The 20,572-nt window shown below is 37.3% G+C and overlaps 1 protein-coding gene across 1 annotated transcript in view; it reads left to right on the top strand.

Annotated features, from left to right (window-relative positions):
- cutlet (chromosome transmission fidelity protein 18 homolog) overlaps positions 1-20,572 on the top strand; it is a 424,016-nt gene that overhangs the window by 143,592 nt on the left and 259,852 nt on the right. Inside the window, exons 12-15 of the mRNA XM_067136426.2 lie at positions 1,930-2,120; positions 3,202-3,450; positions 8,640-8,741; positions 16,393-16,504. Coding sequence (XP_066992527.2) covers positions 1,930-2,120; positions 3,202-3,450; positions 8,640-8,741; positions 16,393-16,504 — 654 coding nt within the window. The remainder of the gene's footprint in view (positions 1-1,929; positions 2,121-3,201; positions 3,451-8,639; positions 8,742-16,392; positions 16,505-20,572) is intronic.

The following is a 20,572-nucleotide window of genomic DNA, read 5'->3' as shown; positions in this document are numbered from 1 at the left end:
TCATGTGAAGGTCTAATTTGACCAAAGATTTTTTTGATTCCCACTTCAATATGTCTCTTGGAACCTGAAAAAGAAATTAAAATCTGAATTAGGCAAAATGTAGAGAGGAAAGAAAGAGTAGAAATGAATAGAAATGACTAGAAACGAGCTCACTTTGAGAAGCCTGTTGAACCGGCAGATGTAGCTGGACTGAAGGACGTGATCATAAGGGTAAGAAACTTGGAGAAGAGTAGGAGAGGAGGGGTGGAGGAGGAGTAACTACAGGGGAGCTAAGGTGGAGTGGAAGGATGAGGTAGTGGGGGTAACTGGTGGGGATGTGTATTGCGTGTGATTAAAGATTGAGTTTTTTTTTTTTTTGAATTCTAATATTTTTCAGCCAATTAATTAAGAAATCGAATAGAATATTGGGTCTCTCAGAAATTTCATTTAAGTTATAATTTGGATTGAAGTATTGATCGCAATGAATAACCACCTAAACTACAGACCAAACAAGTGTCAACTTCATATACACAATACAATATAAAATTCCAAAGTTTATACCGTATTTACACGAATAATACCCACATATATTGTTTTTAAAAAATTGAGGCACGAAATTGGGGTGCGGGTTTTATTTGAGTCAATGTTGGCTTTTTTCTTTTTTCAAAATCAGCCTTTCCAAAGTTAGGGTGCGGGGATTATTTGCATAAATACGGTATTTAACATGTACACATGCTTCAAACTGGACTATCCTCGTCGTCCTCAATTTTAATGAAGTTTATTTTAGAGTTCAACATCATCTCATACCATAACTTTTAATTGATTTAACATTCATCTATTCAGGGGTTATCATGTGTTTTAAATTGTTTTAAGATGGTTTGTGACTGCCCACTTTGATTCTATGGCTGATGATACCACGATATAAGGGCCAAAACTAGTACCTGATGTAAACGACATGTGATTAATTCACACTAATAAACGTAATTGTATTGAATAGGTGGACCCTTAATAATTTCAATTTTATTGTAACAGAAACTATGTCGCATGTAGTAGAATTCCTGATGAACAGCCCTACCCCACACTGCCCTTCCCTTAAAAACGCTTGTCAAGTACACTTTATAACTTCCTGTCTCTTCCTCGTTATATTCCCTTACCCAAATATCATTTACTCCTAGCTCATCCAGATGCGTCCTCTGTACTGGCTCAGCCAGCTCTACTTCTTTCTCCCATAATCCCCATTAATATTGGTAGCTCCCCATCAAATTCCACTTCATTCGCCAAGTTGTTTCCAATGATTCCCTTTCATGTCAAATGGGAGTGGGAGTCCGTTACTTCCATAGGTTCCGAGGCTTGCTTTAAAATGTTCCGAGTATCCTTGGTGAAATTTATGTGAAGCAGGATGCTACCCTTACTTACACATAAACCAAGTAAAGATCTCTCATTAAACGGTCAGGGACCACCTTGCCGGCTGAGCACTAGGAGGGCTGTGATGCAGAATATGTCTGAGATGTCCACTACCGAGCTCGATAGCTGCAGTTGCTTAAGTGCGGCCAGTATCCAGTATTCGGGAGATAGTAGGTTCGAACCCCACTGTCGGCAGCCCTGAAAATGGTTTTCCGTGGTTTCCCGTTTTCACACCAGGCAAATGCTGGAGCTGTACCTTAATTAAGGCCATGGCCGCTTCCTTCCCACTCCTACACTCCTAGCCCTTTCCTGTCCCATCGTCGCCATAAGACCTGTCTGTGTCGGTGCGACGTAAAGCAAAAAAAAAAAAAAAAAGAGAGAGAGAGATGTCCACTCCTGTTCCATAGCAATTGGTACCCCGACTCTCAGGACCACTTTCTAGGCCAGTCAACCATTGCCCATGGTTCACGAACTAGGACATGACTACAGTAACCCACACAATAACAATAAGAATGATATTAATTGATTTTCTGTCCTTAATTTCAGGCTTCCATTGAAGTACTCGTCAAATATGTTACTGGGAAGAATGTTGGCAAGGCACGAGGTAAAAAGAAAGTTGAAAGTAGTGTTCTCAGGCGACCAGTGATATGCATCTGTAATGATATCTACGTTCCTGCTCTCAGGCCATTACGACAGTTGGCCTTGATTTTCCACTTTCCTCCTACATCTTCTTCCAGGTAAAACATTATGTTTCATTGAATATAATTTAGATAACTAATGAATTATAAATTGTGGTATACAAATTGAATCAAAAGTAGAATACAGTGATTCTGAAATATTTATGAATATGAGAATTAGAAATAAAATAATTCTTCTGAGGGTCAGCAAACAAACTACATGACACTTGCAGCATTCTTGTGCTTCATGTAATTTTGTGCTGGGTCTTTTAAGGAACTGAAGATGTCTCCATAGGAGATGAAACATGTATTCCATAAAAATAATACATAATTAAATGTATGATCACAAGTGTTGCACAATAGGACACACATCACCTTTCAAGAGGGAACAGCAGGAGAAACTATATGCTGGAACTTTAATGTGTTCCATACAAATAACACAATTGTCATATGCAAAGAGTTTCCCTTGAACATTTTGCTTAATTTTAATTAAACATATTAACATCATAGACAATTCCTGGATTTGAATCACTATTATATTTTAACTTCATCCGACTTAAGATTGTATCTAAAAAATAAAAGATTTTATTTCTAAGCGTGTGTTCATATAGATTACAAGTTCGGTGCTCAAGATACTATTAAGCCTGAAGACTAACTATTTGAAAAACTATATGTGCAATAATAATTGTAAGTGTTATCCCTTTAATTTTATGCTGGGTCTTTTAAGAACTGAAGATGTCTCCATAGGAGATGAAACATGCATTCCACAAAATAATGCATAATTAAATGTATGATATAAAAAGGTGTTGAATATGTGGACCTTTTAACTTGAGAATTAGATATTTTGTCAACACGGGTATCGGAATAAGGTGGAATTCTCCAAATGTAGTATGTCTTGTTATTCATGTTCATATCTTTCTCTATACACCGTTACAAGGTATCAAGGTTTAACCAGAGCAAATTAAATCAAAAAAATAATATTCAGCTCATTAGAAAAGAGAGGGTGAACTATTCTTTGTCTTTGACAAACACAATTTGTCAGAAACAAATAAAAAATGAAATAATCTTGTTGTAAATTCAAAGTTTACTTGTTTATATTGATTATAGAATGGAAATTACTGTGTAACTTGTCATGTTACAGGCTAGGCCAACGTCTGCTGGAGGTGTGCAGGAAGCAAGGCCTGCGCTCTGACCTCAGTGCTATGATGGCTCTAGCAGAAAAAACCAACAATGATATCCGCTCATGCATGTCCCTCTTGCAGTTCTTCAAGGCGCAGGGCAAAGCAATAAAGCTCTCTGATGTACACCGCTCCAGTGTCGGTCAAAAAGACATGCAAAAGGGCTTGTTCCCTGTTTGGCAGGAGATCTTCCAAATACAAAGGCCAAAAAGGTATAGAAAGTCATCATATTATGTAGAATTCTTCAAGTTATTACTGTAAAACCCATATTTAGCCTTTTTACAGTGACCTGAATTTTTTAAACTTTAAATGGGGGTTTACCTTAAATCGAGGTTTCGGTAGAAAGCACACCTTTTCCAGAAATCTTTACCTTAATTAATATAAATTGCATCATTATATGTTATTTACACAACAGCGATAAAACAAGATCTACCCTACACACTATACTTTAGTTACAACTGCTGTCGGCCATGGTATTTGTGGACTTATTGCAAAAACATGTTAGCCCAATATATGTTTACACCAGTCGTAGTTGTGGGGTAGGCGATTATGCCGACCTAATCACTTTGAGACCACTTGGATGCACCCTCGCCCAAAGCATTGGCACATCCTTGATTACACCATCACTCGACAATGTGATAGGAAGGATGTCCTTATCACCAGGTGAGCTAGAAGTGTTGATGATTGCTGGATGGATTACAAGTTGCTGTTCTTTCATCTTAGAATCAGTCTTCGCTGTAAACCATCCAGGCATTTTCAAACCCCATCCGGGCAGAAGTTTGATACATCTAAAATTCAAATTGGACCCACTACCATGAATTTCCACAACATGATCTCCGACATGCTGGCAAGTGCTCCAGTGAACACAAAGAATGTTGAGCAGGAATGGGCTACATTGTAGAAAGTAATCACAGAATCGGCTGAGAAAACCATTGGTTTTAAGAAAAATGTAAGATATGACTGGTTTGATGAAAACAACAAAGATATTTTGTGCATCATCAATACTAAATGAGGAGCCCATCTAACCCTTCTTAAAGATACATTTTCAGACACAAAGAAAGTGCATTTTCTCGAACTCAGGCGTGAATGTCAGGGGCAAATAAGAGAGATAAAGATCAACTGGTGGCAGCAGAAAGCTCAGGAACTGTAAAGTATGTCTGATGCCCGAGACCTGCGTAACTTCTATGTGGGAGTAAAGGAGTTATATGGCCCATCTCGCTCCTCCTCTGGGACACTGAAAGCTGCTGATAATGCTACCACTATTACTAATAGTCAAGAAATCCTAAAACATTGGAATTTTTCCACTCTTCTCAATCGGAGTTCAAATGCTGCTGAAAACTTTCTCGATGATGTGCCTTTACATCCCCAACAACCATGGATGGCTCTTTCACCAACATTCAAAGAATTTAATGCTGCTCTCAGTTACCTGAAACCTGGCAAGGCTCCTGGCCGAGAAAACATTCCTCTGGAACTATTTTGAAATGGAGGCCTACCTCTAAAGACCAGATTCCATACTCTTATCCTCTTAATATGGGAAACATACATACATACATACATACATACATACATACATAGATACATTACATACATACATACATACATACATACATACATACATACATACATACATACATACATACATACATACATACATACATACATACATTATCATGATAGACTGTTCTGCCTTTCAGCATTCAGTCTGCAAGCCTCTGTGAATTTACTAAACATCGCCACAATCCTCTGTTTGCAACTAGTGGTGTGGCCTCATTTAGTTCTGTACCTCTTATCTTTAAATCGTTAGAAACCGAGTCTAACCATCGTCGCCTTGGTCTCCCTCTACTTCTCTTACCCTCCATAACAGAGTCCATTATTCTCCTAGGTAACCTTTCCTCCTCCATTCACCTCACATGACCACACCATCGATGCGGGTTTATGCGTACAGCTTCATCCATCAAGTTCATTCCTAACTTAGCCTTTATCTCCTCATTTCGAGTACCCTCCTGCCATTGTTCCCACCTGTTTGTACCAGCAATCATTCTTGCTACTTTCATGTCTGTTACTTCTAACTTATGAATAAGATATACTGAGTCCACCCAGCTTTCGCTGCCATAAAGCAAAGTTGTTCTGAAAACAGACTGATGTAAAAATAGTTTTGTCCGGGAGCTGACTTCCTTCTTACAGAACACTGTTGATCGCAACTGTGAGCTCACTGCATTAGCTTTACTACACCTTGATTCAATCTCACTTACTATATTACCATCCTGGGAGAACACACAACCTAAATACTTGAAATACCGAGGGAAAAGATGTTCACCATACTGGGGGACTATGGAATTAAAGGTAGATTATTAAAATCAATCAAAGGCGTTTATGTTGACAATTGGGTTTCAGTGAGAATTGATGGTAGAATGAGTTCTTGGTTCAGGGTACTTACAGGGGTTAGACAAGGCTGTAATCTTTCACCTTTGCTGTTCGTACTTTCTTTTTTTTTTTTTGCCAGTGGCTTTACGTCGCACCGACACAGATAGGTCTTATGGCATGATGGGATAGGAAAGGGCTAGGAATTGGAAGGAAACGACCGTGGCCTTAATTAAGGTATAGCCCCAGCATTTGCCTGGTGTGAAAATGGGAAACCATGGAAAACCATCTTCAGGGCTGCCGACAGTGGAATATGAACCCACTACCTCCCGGATGCAAGCTCACAGCTGCGCGGCCCAAACCGCACAGCCAACTCGCCCGGTTGTTCATAGTTTAGATGGATCATCTGCTGAAAGGTATAAAGTGGCAGGGCGGGATTCAGTTAGGTGGAAATGTAGTAAGTAGTCTGGCCTATGCGAAGTACATGGCGACCTTAAAAATGCACTATCGTTGCGCTTTAAAAAAAAAAAAAAAAGGTATCATAGTGTGTGCGGTATATCATTGCTATTTATAGCAGGTAAAATTCTTGCTAGAACTTTGCTCAATCGCCTGCAGATTATTTCTGAGAGGATCCTACCCGCAGTGTGGTTTTCGAACGTCCAGAAGCACAACAGATATGATCTTCTGTGCAAGGCAAATGCAGGAAAAATGCAAAGAGCAACAGACTCCTTTATATCTAGTGTTCTGTGATCTGCAAAGGGCTTTCGACTCAGTCCTGAGAACACCTATGTGGACAGTACTGAAAAAATTCGGCTGTCCACAGCATTTTGTAGATCTTGTCAAGGCTCTTCATGATAACACGTCTGGGCAAGTCATCCATCTCTGATCCATTTCCAATCACTCATCGATTGAAACAAGGATGTGTGCTTGCTCCATCACTTTTTGCTCTTTACCTAGCTGCCATGCTATATGGAACATCTACAGACAACCAAGATGTAAAGGTCAGATATCGCTTCGATGGGGGGGCTGTTCATTCTGGCTAGACTTCGCTCCCAAAAGCTTACTAAGATTTCCTCTGTTATGGAATTGCAGTATGCAAATGATGCTGCCGTACCTACTCTCACACCTGAGCTGCAACATTGTCAGTCAATTGTTTCAAGAGTGCTTATGATCGTTTTGATCTCTCCATTAATGTTCAGAAAACCATAGTAATCTCACAGTCTGCACCTGGATCAAACCTCCCACCTTTCAATATCTCCATTGCGGATACTCCACTGGAGCAGGTTGACCACTTTTTATATCTAGGAAGTATCCTCTCAACAATTCTAACTGCTCACAAGATGTTTATAGGATAATTGGTGCTGCCCACTCAGCATTTGGATGTTTATCCTGTCGTGTTGTTTCATGAATAAGGACCTTACAATTCATACCAAGATCATGGTTTACCATGCTGTTGTCATATCAACACTGCTTTACGGTTGTGATACGTAGATCCTCTACCGTCAGGATATCAAAAAGCTAGAGCGCTTTGATGCAAGTGTGTAATGGACTAGTATAACTTGGAAACAATTCTCTAAACCCATGTCCTTCATTCATACGATACAGCTATGCCATTATTTCTCTGTGCCACTACATAGTGAAGCGCTTGTTTCTCGACTTCGGGAAATTTTCTGCTCTGTGGGCCACGAAACGATACACACTTGGATTTAGCTTTCTTTAATTCTTCTTTCTGAGCCTGCCAGTAGCAAATTAATTTTGATTCTATGATAACCTCTGTTTCCTTATTTGTGGTCCCACCCGGAGGCAATTCGGATGGTTAATGGCCTTGGACTTTACATTTATAGAGGTATTCATAGATGCTTGGAATCCAGGAAATAGGCTTGTTAGTTTCAAGGGGTGTCCAATTTCGTACCAAAGATGCTGGTGGAAATTATGCAGTACACAAAAATGTGAGAATTCAGAAAATATATCCTAAAAATCTTGAGGGCAAATATATGAATATATCATCACTACTTAGAGGTTATACAAGTAACTGTCTAATAAAATAAGAAATAATATCATCTGTGTGGCAATATAAAAAATATCTTACCCTTGAAATAGAAAAAGGAACTAAAGAACAAGTTAATAACCAGTGCACAATACAAGATATTATTGATTGTACAACTTTTTCTCATTTATAATATTGAAGCCTTGATGGCAGTTATGACAATGTTCTTCAAGGCCAAATGAAGTCTAAAACTTAGACAAGAATTTCAGAATTGTTCCCCAGGCTCCCATCATTAACCTTGTGACATATATATTGTATACTGCAGTCATATTTTTTTTTATAATATGAGACTGTTGGTTCATAAATGCTCTTTTTCTCTCAGCTCACCTCTTCTGGATGACCAGAATGAGATTCAGATTATACAGTTGGATCAGTGATCATTACGTTCTTGTTTTGCAGTTTAAAGGCTATGATATCTTTTGCTTTGTGCTTCCATTTACCACAAGTTCTGACACTTACTTGTAAACCATATAGTTTCATTCTCTGACAGCACCAGCCATCATGTGTCATATCTTATGTCGTCAACTATTCCTTAAAATACCTTGGAATGGGGAAACATCCAGGACGTAGACAAGTGTTTTATGCTGTACCTGCCCAGTAAGGAGCGAACTGCAGCAGCATTGACTGTTATATTAATCGCTTCTCACCATTCTGAACATAAAAGACCATGATGATCTGGTATTCATTTATTAGTTGGTGTGTATTCCTTAAATAAGTCTACACCCTTACAGGGAAGTCATTCCAATGCAAAAATTCATGTTCTCGCAATTCACTGTAAATCTTCCTTGTATCAGGAAAAATGGGTGTGGTTTCTGAAAGTTAGGTCAGTTGCCTCATTGCCAGTTTGATTTAAGAGTCATAACTGCATAAATTCATAGAGTACTTAACAAGACTCAATTCCAGAAAGCTGAAAATACTGATCTGTCCTTGAGACAAATGTTTGCTTGTTACATTATGTATTTTGTTAATTCGATTGTTTATTTGATGTTGCAGGAAGATGGGTCAGATTCCTTCTCCAGCCGATGGAGGGCTGGAGCCAATGCCTGACTTGAACTCACCAGACATGAAGTGTGGACCTTTATCTCTCGCTGCGAGGTAATTAAAATTGCAATACCCTCTTCACGTAAGTTCCTTCAAAACATGATCTGTTTGAAAGTGCACCATTTAAATTTTCTGTAGAATCTTTGTAGTATCTTTGTAGTGCCTCTGAAGGGGAAGTGATCTAAAATTAGTACCCTAGTGGTAATTATTAGTCCAATGGCTAAGAGTCACTTTAAAGGTTTCTGATAGCCCAGAACTTACTGTATATACAGTAGGACTTCGATAATTCAAAATTGGTTAATTCAAAATCTCACCTAATTCGAAGAAGCTTTCGTTCCTTGAAACATGAGGTAGGGTTTTGCATGTTACTTAAATTGTTTAATTTGAAATACGGATAATTCGTAATTCGAAGAACAATATCAGTCCCATTACTGAAATTCAGACTTTTAATTCAAAACTACCTTTACATAAATTTTTAAAAAAGTATTTTACAGAGTAATTTAAATTCAAAATTTCTCCGTGTCATAAAAGAATGGGTCTTCCGGAACGTGCAAGGGTAGATTTCCATGCTTTCACTCATTTTGGTGTGTCTACAGTGTGCTTCATATTTGCTAAGTTCAAATGAAATCATAATTCTTGTATTCAACATTTTAAGGAACGCCACAATATCACATAGCAGGCAGTGTGCGGAGAAGCAGAATCCGCAAACACTGGCGATGCCAACAGTTGGCGAAAAAGCGTGGCTCAAACAATCAAATTACAAGTAACAACTCTCATTATTGTTCCGTATTGAAGATGACGTTAGGCATAGATATCAAGGATAATTTAATAAAAAACCACCTATTCAATACTTTCCACGTTTAATGTGGTTATTATCTACATGATTTTATGTAGACTTATTTGGTCAGGTACATGTTTCACCCATTAAAGTTAAAACACATTTAATTTAAATTTATATTTTCAATCTTGACCAACCTACAAGCAACAATCAGTTCAAATCTCCACTTATTGTTGACAACACATCCTGTCACCAGACACGGTACGTCAAGAACTCAATATGATATAGGGGTCACATAAACCCCGATATGCAATCCTCTTCACCGAAAAGAAGATCCATTTTAGTTTTGGACATTTTTCATATTAGATAGATTAGGACCAAAAACTTAACTGTATTAACTTACGTTTGTATATATTGTATATAATGTATATGTTGTATATAGTGTATATATTGGTGTGTTTATATTGGTTAAAAAGGTCCCAAACCTTGACCTAAAGGTTGTTTACAGGCTGAAGATGCCCAAAATAATGGGTGAAACATGTACCTGACCAAATAAGTCTACATAAAATCATGTAGATAATAACCACATTAAACGTGGAAAGTATTGAATAGGTGGTTTTTTATTAAATTATCCTTGATATCTATGTCAAACAATCAATTCGTACGCACCGAACAATATTGTCAATGCTGATGAAACTGCATTTTTTAATGCCGAGCCCAAATGGACTTATGGTTTTAAAGGAGAGAAGTGTCAGCCGGGAAATCGAGCAAGGATGGGGGCCCCCGTACTGTGTTGCATTGCACACGAAAGCGAGAAAGTTCGATAAGCCATGATGTTTTAAGGGTGTCGGGCACTTTCCATGTAAGTGCAAGGTATCTAAAATCGCAAACAGTGCAGTAATCCAAGAGATAAAGCATTTGCACAGGGGAGCCAGCATAATTGTCATCGTCTTTGAATCGTGTTTCCTTTTTCTTTCGTTGCCTGAGGTTATGTTTGCCAGTTTTATTCAAGTGCATTATTTGAATAATGTAAATCCACCTTATTGGATGCATTTCGAAAATAGTGTTTTCCATGGCATTTGAAAGGTTTAAACTGAGAATCAAGGTGATTGCATGCATTCATGGGTCTTAGAATACTTTGTGACGTGGCAAGGGTTGGTATTTCTGAAATACGAGAGAAATGCAATGGCGGAAATCGTATGAGGGTAGAGTCATTGTACTGTGTTGTAATGCAGAGGGAAGCGAGAGACTTTCTCCCTTCGTCATACAAAAGTTCGATAAGCCATGATGTTTTAAGGGCGTAGGGAGCTTTCCGTGCAAGTACAAGGCATCTAAAATGCATACAGTACAGTAATCCAATGAATAAAGCACTTGCACAGGTGAGCCAGTATAGATTTCTCCTCGTCTTTGAATCATGTTTTCTTTTTTTTCTTTTTTTTTCATTGCGTGAGGTTATGTTTGCCACTGAGTTATCCAGGTGCATTATTTGACTACTGTAAATGCACCCTGTCGGACGGATACATTTTGTAAATTTTTTTTTCTTTTCATGGCCTTTGAAAGGTTTAAACTGTGAATCAAGGTTAATTGAATGCAGTAACAGGTCTTATAATATTTTGTGATGCCGCAAAGGTTGGCATTTCTGAATTATGAGTTGACGGTTAATTCGAAATCACGTAATTCGAAGTCCGAATTTTGCGTCCCAACGACTTCGAATTAATGAGGTTTTACTGTAATCTTTCTATTTAGCTGAGAATTTTGTGATACAATCTAATATTTAAACAAAGGACCCAAGCACTGTAATCTAACCATAATGATTAAAACCTATAACTCTAATCAATACAGAAAAACAAATCTTTGTGCATAATGTAGAATTATTGGCATTTTTCAACAGCAGCAACAACAACAACATCAATAGTAATAATAAATTAATAATAAATATAGTGGAACCTCGATTCTCCGTTTTTGAAGGGCCACAGAAAAAACGTACAAAAACAGGAAACCGGGAAAATTGGGAACACATTTAAACCATCAGCAATCTTGCTGGACATCACAGTAATGAATTATATGCAATTATTAGCCACCTGAAAAATTAGCACCTATTTGTTTCAAAATCAGCATCTATATTTTCCTAAATTAGCATCTACAGTATTTACAAAGTTAAAATAATCGCATGGTATAATTAATTTTAACGATTCCAAGTTTATGGAGTGCGATTATTGTCCTTGGTTCATACACGATACAAATTCATTGTTCAAACGAAAGCATTGTCAGTACTTCGGCATTGCTTTTTTTCAAATTGCACCGTCTGTCTGTAACCACTGTGTTGTAATGAGACAACACACGCTCGCTATCTACATTGTTTGTTGGGGTCCACAACAACTCAAGACAGTATTTAGCAAATACGCTGCACACTGTCTGAACTGCAGTTAATGCAAGCATGACATCACATTTTTCACTTTCTTTCATCTGGGTTTGAATTGCATGTTTCAGAGAACAGTAACCAGACCAGATATCGTTTTATGAGAGATCTGTTACTCCAAACAATTTCTCAAGCTCATCTAATTTATCAGTATTATTCAAAATTATATTTTTTGGATACAAAGCTTGAGAAATTGACACAAAATGCTTATGGTTGGGGTCTTTAGCTTTCATTGTGGCTAGCTTGCACTGTGAAGAATGAGCAGCTTTGACAAATGTGTCTCTACATGCAGCCTTCTATAGAGGAGTGAGCTTAATCAAAGCATCATTAGTTGAAATTATAACAAAATAATTTAAAATTACTGGATCGGTTGGGTACAGGTAAGATAGTTCGATATGGAAATCACACTCAAATTCGGCTTCCTTCAATTTTGCGTATGGTTTAGATGTCGTAATACCTAAACCATAACCGATCAATGAAATCAAAACTTACCCGGTAAATATACTTCACTTATAGTTCTCACACATGGCAGCTCTTCATTTGAAAACTCAGTAATCCAGGCTCTTAGCTCTTTGCTTTCCAGCTTTTCCAGAGGTATATTTGTTTTGGCAAATACTTCAACTGTGTGAGCACAGAAGATTGCTTTCTTTGAGACGTACTAGCAACAGGGGGTTGAACTTTCGTTATTGCGTCGCTTACCCACGTGTTTTTCAGATTTAACGTGTTTCACAATGCTATCTTTTTTTCCCACCCAACTCGGCAATTGCAATACTTGCAAAACACTGTCGCTTAATCTGTGGCATATAAACCATCCTTTGCATATTGCTGAGCCCTTTCGTGCGCAGTTTTGTCGTGCACCCCATAACCTAAACAATCGCTCGACTTTCTATTCACTAGTTTCAGTTTTGAACAACAGGAAAACAATGCTGCGTCCATCTCGTTATTTCCGTGACACTCGATTTACATTTCGATAATAATCTATACAGATCTTATTCCCCTTGCTATTCCCATTGTAAATATCAATTAAAGTCAGTAAGCAGCAATCGATCGGCTACTTTTCTTCATCGATCGGAACGGTCGAAAGATTTATGCATCATATTTTGAATATTTCTGACTATTTTGCCGAAATATGTTGTTTTTGCCAGTAAAATAGCACATTTTTGCAGAATTCACACCAAAATCGCATATTCATACTAATTTTGCATTTTGAGTTACAATTCGCATTTTGTGCACTTCTATTTATACGTAAAAATGATTTTATTCCACGTTAGAATTACCGTAGGCTTGGATTCAGTACAAGATTAAAAAATGTGCATTTAACGCAAATGCAATTTTTTCACGTCCTTAGCAGTTAGGATCTTACAAAAACTCCTTCATAAATTACATGAGTTAAAAGACTCAATATTTTAATTTCAGCTTTACTGTGAAACTTCGTCACTTTCCTGTTAACACTTTTTTCAGGTTAGCAACTGTGATCAGTGGAGTTCCTCAAAAAATATGTATGCTGCTAAATGTAGAGACTGGAGAGGATCGGACGTCCAGATATCAGTCGCTACTGATCTGCATTAAGGGCAGTCGCCCAGGTGGCAGATTCCCTATCTGTTGTTTTCCTAGCCTTTTCTTGAATGTTTTTAAAGAAATTGGAAATTTATTGAACATCTCCTTTGGTAAGTTATTCCAATCCCTAACTCCCCTTACTGTAAACAAATATTTGCCCCAATTTGTCCTTGTGAATTCCAACTTTATATTGTGATCTTTCCTACTTTTAAACACACCACTCAAACTTATTCGTGTACTAATGTCATTCTATGCAATCTCTCCATTGTCAGCTTGAAACATACCACTTTATCAAGCAGCTCGTACACAAATTTTTAATGCTACTCTTTTGTTTGAAATCACCCAGAACAAATCGAGTTGCTTTTCTTTGGGTTTTTTCCAGTTCTTGAATCAAGTAATCGTAATGAGGAGCCCCATACACTGGAACCATACTCTATTTGGGGTCTTAACAGAGACTTGTATTCCCTCTCCTTTACATCCTTACTGCAACCCCTAAAAACCCTCATAAACATGTGCAGAGATCTGTACCCTTTATTTACAATCCCATTTGTGTGATTACCGCAATGAAGATCTCTCCTTATATTAACACCTAGATACTTACAGTGATCCCCATAAGGAACTTTCACCCCTTCAACGCAGTGTTTAAAACTGAGAAGACTTTTGCTATTTGTGAAACTCACAACCTGACTCTTCACCCCATTTATCTGTATACCATTTCTTGCTGTCCATCTCACAACATTATCGAGGTCATTTTGCAGTTGCTCACAATCTTGTAACTTATTTATTACTCTATACACAATAACATCATAGCAGCAGGTTTTAATAGGTTCAATAGGTTTTAACTACTTTATCACTACGATAATGCAAAGAGCACTCTCAACAGCTGACCATTCACCAGTGCATAGGATGAACGGTCTGTTATATCACAACATTCGATATAATCTCTTCTTATATGAGTGCGATATAAGGCTCTTACATCACCGGGAAAATGTGATAATTGATATATCTTGAATGATTTTCAGGCATTCTTCTTTTACGGGGAAAATAATGTAATGCCTTGTTAATGCTGCAACAGCAGCAGGAATTCTTTGCAGTATTATACACACTCTTGTCTTGCACTCGTGAAGATGAATTACAATTACATGAAAAATGTCTGAAACATAATATCTAACAAGGAGAGGCCAGCCCTGTGGTCAACCGATTTCAACAAGTTTCAATGTACCTGTGGGGGGACACTCAACACTAACTCGTGTATAAGGGTTTAGGTCAATGCGCTTTTGTTTTCAAAAAAAAAGAAAAAAAGAAAAAAAGGTGGTCAAATGTCATGACACAGGATCTACTTTGGACAAAATGGTGGTGGTAGAACACTAAAATGCGAACAAATTTTACTTAAACGTATCAGGTTCTCAACCTAACAATTTTTGAAAAATTGATCAATCTCTGATTCCAATGCAGCATATATATACTTGGGGTTACATCACAGTCAAACGGAGTGGTGGCCTTGTAGATGTGAATTAGAGTCTCGTTGCAGCTATAATTCTTGTACAAAATGAATTAATATTTGAGGGAACATGAAGATAAAAATGGGAACAAATATATTGTGCAAATTGCAAAGCACTTTATTTTCTATCTGAAATTAATATAGGGCTAAACGTTCTCACAGTTACTGCTGGATCTCTCTCTCTCTCTCTCTCTCTCTATATATATATATATATATACTGTATATATTAATTTAAGGTAGGGAATAAAGTTCATTGCAGTTTGCCTAATATTTTTATTCTCATTTTTACCTTCACGTTCCCTCAAATAATAATTTACCGGTAATTTGTATAAAAAATACCGTTAGGGCGGGACTTGAACTTACGTCGTCGTGGTTCGTACACAAGTACGGTGACTACTCGGCCAATTAAGAACTAGTATTAGGTTTAATGGTCCACCCAATCAATACACTTCACTTTACAAGTGAGAATACATTCAGTGATAAAATATGTTATACATTCTTTGGTATATATTTCGTAAAATTTAAAGACTTCTTTGTAAATTGCGACTACTCGGCCACCACTCCGCTTGATTGTTATGTACCTCCAAGTATAATATACATTGCATTGGAATCAGGGAATTTATCAATTCTTCACAGAAATTATTAGGTTGCAGACCCGATGTTTTTAAGTAAAATTTGTGCGCCTTTTAGTGTTCTATCACCTCCACTTGGTCCGAAGCGAATCCTGCCTCATGTCATTTGTCCTCAATTTTTTCAAAAACAAAAGCTTATTGACCTAAACCCTTATGAATTACTGTTGATTGTCCCCCCAACAGGTACATTAAGCTCGTTGAAATCGATTCGACGCACGGTCGGACCTCTCCTTGTAAAATCTATAAGCAACTGCTGCGCTGGAGATGATAAGTTTCAATCTATTGGAAACTGTAACCTATTTTAAATGTCTTCTAGCACCTTGTTCATTACGGCTTTGGTAATTTGATATCTTTATAGAAATCGTTCTTCTGACAGCTCTAAAAAGTCGTTTTTTCTTAGTATGGGTTGTCCTTTGCCTTCTTCAGTTTATAAATAGTCTTCACACAGCATAAAAGCTTCAAACTTATGGTACGTCATTTACATGCCTCCATTTTGAAATTTTAGCAGCTGTTAAGAGGTTTAACACAGGGCTGCTGCCATGTTGATTTAATACAAGTAATTAACAATTTGTTAGAGTTAACAATTCTTGATGAGACAACCATTTTGTTAAATTATGTGTTAAGTCTCCTTAACAGCTGTCTTAACACTTAACATTTGTTGAAGAAACTGGGCCAAAAAAAATCACACAAGAAATCTTACTGAAATAGCCATGCACTCCCAAAAATAAAGCATCACCATCACACACAGACATGTAGAGAATTATTGTAATTGTGGTTGACTTACTGATCTCAGCCTATATATATAATTTTTTTTTCAGAATGAAGTCCATTCTCCAGACTGTGCAGAGTTATGGGGACTATAACCTGTTGTCGCAGGGAGTTTTTGAGAATTACTTAAATATGAAGCTGAGGGACAGCCGCATGGAAGGGGTGAGTGTAAAAAATTTAATGAAGAATGATTACTGTATTTATCATGTATTAGACCCTTCCCCCCCCCCCCGGCTTTTCAATACGAAAAAAATGAAAAAAATAAATGTAGCATACAAGACCCCCAGTGTAATTCGCCAGAGAAGAACAATTCTGCTTTGAGGTGGGTACTAGTCTTATTGCAGCTCTGATAACGTGCACATTGCTGAGAAGTTTCGTCCGTACGACCCACGCAATGAAAGCACGCATCAAAGTCATGCGGTACATCTGTGTTTCATAGTTACGAAAAATTCCGTCTCTGTAGCGTGGGCCTACTGCAGCTCTGATGACGTCGCACAAATAGGTGAATAGTTTCGTGTCTGACCCGCGCATTGCAAGCATGCATCAGCCATGCTATATGTCTGTGTTGGTGTAGTTAAGAATGTCCGCCAGCATAATGGTTAGCACAATTAGCTGCCGTTATCAGGAGTCTGAGTTTGATTACCGGTACTGTACTGCCAGAGTTTTACGAAGATTCATATGCGGTAAAATGGTACGTGTAACTCCCCTCCACTGGGGGGCTTGTCTAAAAAGAGCTGCACCACCTCGGAGTGAAGAAACTAGTTTACTTTAGTTGAAAAATATTCACAGTTGTTGCTATTTTTCTTCTTCTTCTTTTATGACCACATAGGATCACTTTAGTCAGTCCGTCGTTCAGGTCTCTTTGAAGGGATTGTTCAGGCTTTGCGGTCCTCCCAGTACTTCTTCAAACGCTCCGATCTTCGTGTCCTTTCCTCAGTTGAAAATGTGCGTGTTGTTGGTTTGTTTTATGTAAGGGTAAAGCGGAGGTTTGTATTCTTGAGTTTTGTATTCAATTTTATCTTATTTGTGGTGTCTTCTGTTGTAAGGCCTATTTCCTTCAGATCCTCTCTTACTTCTCTGATCCATTTTGCATCCTGTTGTGGTATTTTTTGAGACGAGATTGTGTTGTACTAGTTGTTTCAGAAGTCTCGAATCCTGCATCCTCATGATATGTCCAAAGAATCCCAGTCTCCTCTTACGCATAGTATCTGTAATGGGTTCTAGCTCTTTGTACACGACTTTGTTAGGTATTAACTGCCACTGTCCATCTTTCTGGTATTTTTTGTTGATGCAGGTTCTTCCAATCCTCCTTTCAATTTTCTGAAGTCTGTCAGTCTTTGATTGTTTATTCAGGTAAAAGAGTGTTTCTGGTGCATATGTAGCTTCCGGTTTTATAACTGTGTTGTAGTGTTTTATTTTTGTATTTATTGATAGACATTTCTTCTTGTAGATATCCCATGTTAATTTTTGTGCTTTAGCTAATCTATTTGTTCTTATTTGGATTGAGATTTTTTCATTTAGGTTATGTGTTATTACTTCTCCAAGATATTTAATTGAGTTACTATTTTGATTTTATTACCATTTATGGTGACTTCTTTTAGCTGTGTTGGTTTTTAGGGCATAATTTCTGTTTTTTCAAATGATATTTTGAGGCCAATTTTATTTGCAATGTTTTGAACTTCTGATATCTGGGTTTTTGCTTTTATGTCCACTGCTAGTAATGCTAAATCGTCAGCAAAATCCAGGCAATTTGTTTTGATTTTTCAGCCAATCTTTATTTTGGGGGGAACATTTCTTAAACCATTCCCTCATTACCATTTCTAGAGCACAGTTAAATAATAGTGGCGAGAGCCTATCTCCCTGCCATAGTCCAGTTTTAATTTCAAATGTCCCTGATGTTTCACCCCTAAACTTCACTTTTGATTTGGTGTTGGTGAGAGTCAGTTTTATCATGTTTATTAATGTGGGGTGTAGTCCAAGGTGTCTTAAAATTTTAAACAGAGATTCTCTATGGATGCAATCATAAACTTTCATGAAATCTACAAATGTTATCACCATATCTCTGTTTCTTCTCCTGTTATAGTCCATTATCAACTTAAGACTCATGATCTGATCAGTACAGCTCCTCCAGGGTCTGAAACCTCCTTGATATTCTCCTAGTTCTTTCTCAAGTTGTAAACTTATCCTATTAGTTGTTGCTATTAATATAACAGGCGAGATTATTAACAAAGTGATTGTTTAATGTCTCGTAACTCGGGCCAATATAGGTATATTTTTTAAAGAAGTAAATTTAAAACTTGATAAAAACTATCCAATTATAACCATTGTGTTACTCACCAGCGTACCTAACAACAAATAATAATACTAATATTGATTTTATGTCCCCACTTACTTTGAACTATTTTTGAAAACACTGAGCAAAACATACTAGGGTTTGCATTAATTTAAAAAATGGAGACAACGAACATACAAAATAAACATTATGATAATAAAACGCATTACTGCCTAGATATCCATAAATGCGGCAAACTTACCTGTTATTTGTTTTTATTCTTTCCATCGTCGAACTTTTGGCACTATCCGGGTGATTGCATACCTAACCCAAACAATGCGCTGTCTCTGATCTCATTTCCAGCTGTTTAGGTAAATCCTGATGTGATAATTGCAGAGAATAAGCATGAAATATGCTTAAAAATAAGGGTCTGGTTTTCAACAGCCGCAGTTATCAAATGAATGCTTTCAATCACTATATATTACATTTGGAAGTACAACTCGTAACATACACGAGTTATCAGCACAACTTTATTCAGAAGGAGTGGCTTCTGCTATTCATATATCAATTGGGAATATCAGAGACCATCTCCAGAAACCATTTGGAAATAGATTCACATTGTTTGGACTCTATAGTCGGAAACTAAACTATTTGTAAAAGGTTCAAAAAGACAGGATCTCGAATGCTCTCGATTGCAGTGCACCTGCACGGCTGACGAGATTGCAATGAAGATGACATCACTTGGAATGATGACACGCTGATAGCAGGGAATTTGGCGGCGCATGATGATAATTCAAATGAAAGCAGTAATCAGGTTCACTCATGTTTACTGTATGTGGTAGGCCTACTGCTCAACTAACAGACAAATGACTGGCAAATAAGTTATTTTGTATCAATATTACATAATATAATACGACACCTTTATCCCTTTTCTCTACGAGCTCGAGAATGAAGTGAGACAAATCTTTGTAGCGAATTTTTACGACCGTATGCCTTTTCTGACATCAATCTCATCAGAGGAATTAATGAGATGAAACAAATGGCGTGATATGAGTAACTAAAACTCTATTTACTTTATATGTAGGCCTAAAAATGAAGGACCTAGATATGACCCTGACTGAAACTCTTGACTGGTCTGCACATGTAAGAAATACATGTAGAAAGATGTACGCGACACTACACCCTCTGAAATGACATAAGGACATTTTGCCATAAGACGTAAAGATAAAACTGCTCCAAACTTTGATACTACCAATACTTGACTACTGCGACATTGTCCTCATTGATGCGACCCGTGAACAAACTATGAAATTCAACGAGCATTGAACTCTGGTCTTCGATTTGTTTTTAACTTGAGTTACGATGCTCACATAATCCCTATCTACACATTTCTTTCCTGGCTGAAACCCGAGAGGCGACGGAAATTCCACGCACTTATGTTGATATATCGAACTCAGAAGAAAAATCTACCCAAATACATCTCTTCAAAATTCCATTTATTATCCTCATTCCATAATTGTAACACTAGATCTGGCACTTCTCTCGCTATTCCCGTCAACCACTCTTCAGTATATAACATATCCTTTGTTGTGGCTGGGTCACGACTTTAGAATTCACTTCCAGCTGCTGTCAGGAACTCAAACTCAATATCGAAATTTAAGACTGCATGTAGAGATTACCTGTTGAATACCGCTGATTGTGTTGTGTGATTGTTTTGTGTGTATGATGACGTATGATAGGTTGTGTGCTTGTTATTATTATTATTATTATTATTATTATTATTATTATTATTATTATTATTATTATTATTGTACATATTATTTAGCTTCTTACTCATGTACAGAGATAACTTTTATGGCCATACTTATAGTTCCATTTACTTTATTACTTATTGTGTTCTCTTTATGCATTGCTTATTTTTTCATACTTTTTCATTATAACTTTGTCTCCTTCTCATT

The sequence above is a fragment of the Anabrus simplex genome, chromosome 1, assembly GCF_040414725.1.
Source record: "Anabrus simplex isolate iqAnaSimp1 chromosome 1, ASM4041472v1, whole genome shotgun sequence".
Lineage (NCBI taxonomy): Eukaryota > Metazoa > Arthropoda > Insecta > Orthoptera > Tettigoniidae > Anabrus > Anabrus simplex.
This window is presented reverse-complemented; position numbering and strand designations above follow the sequence as displayed.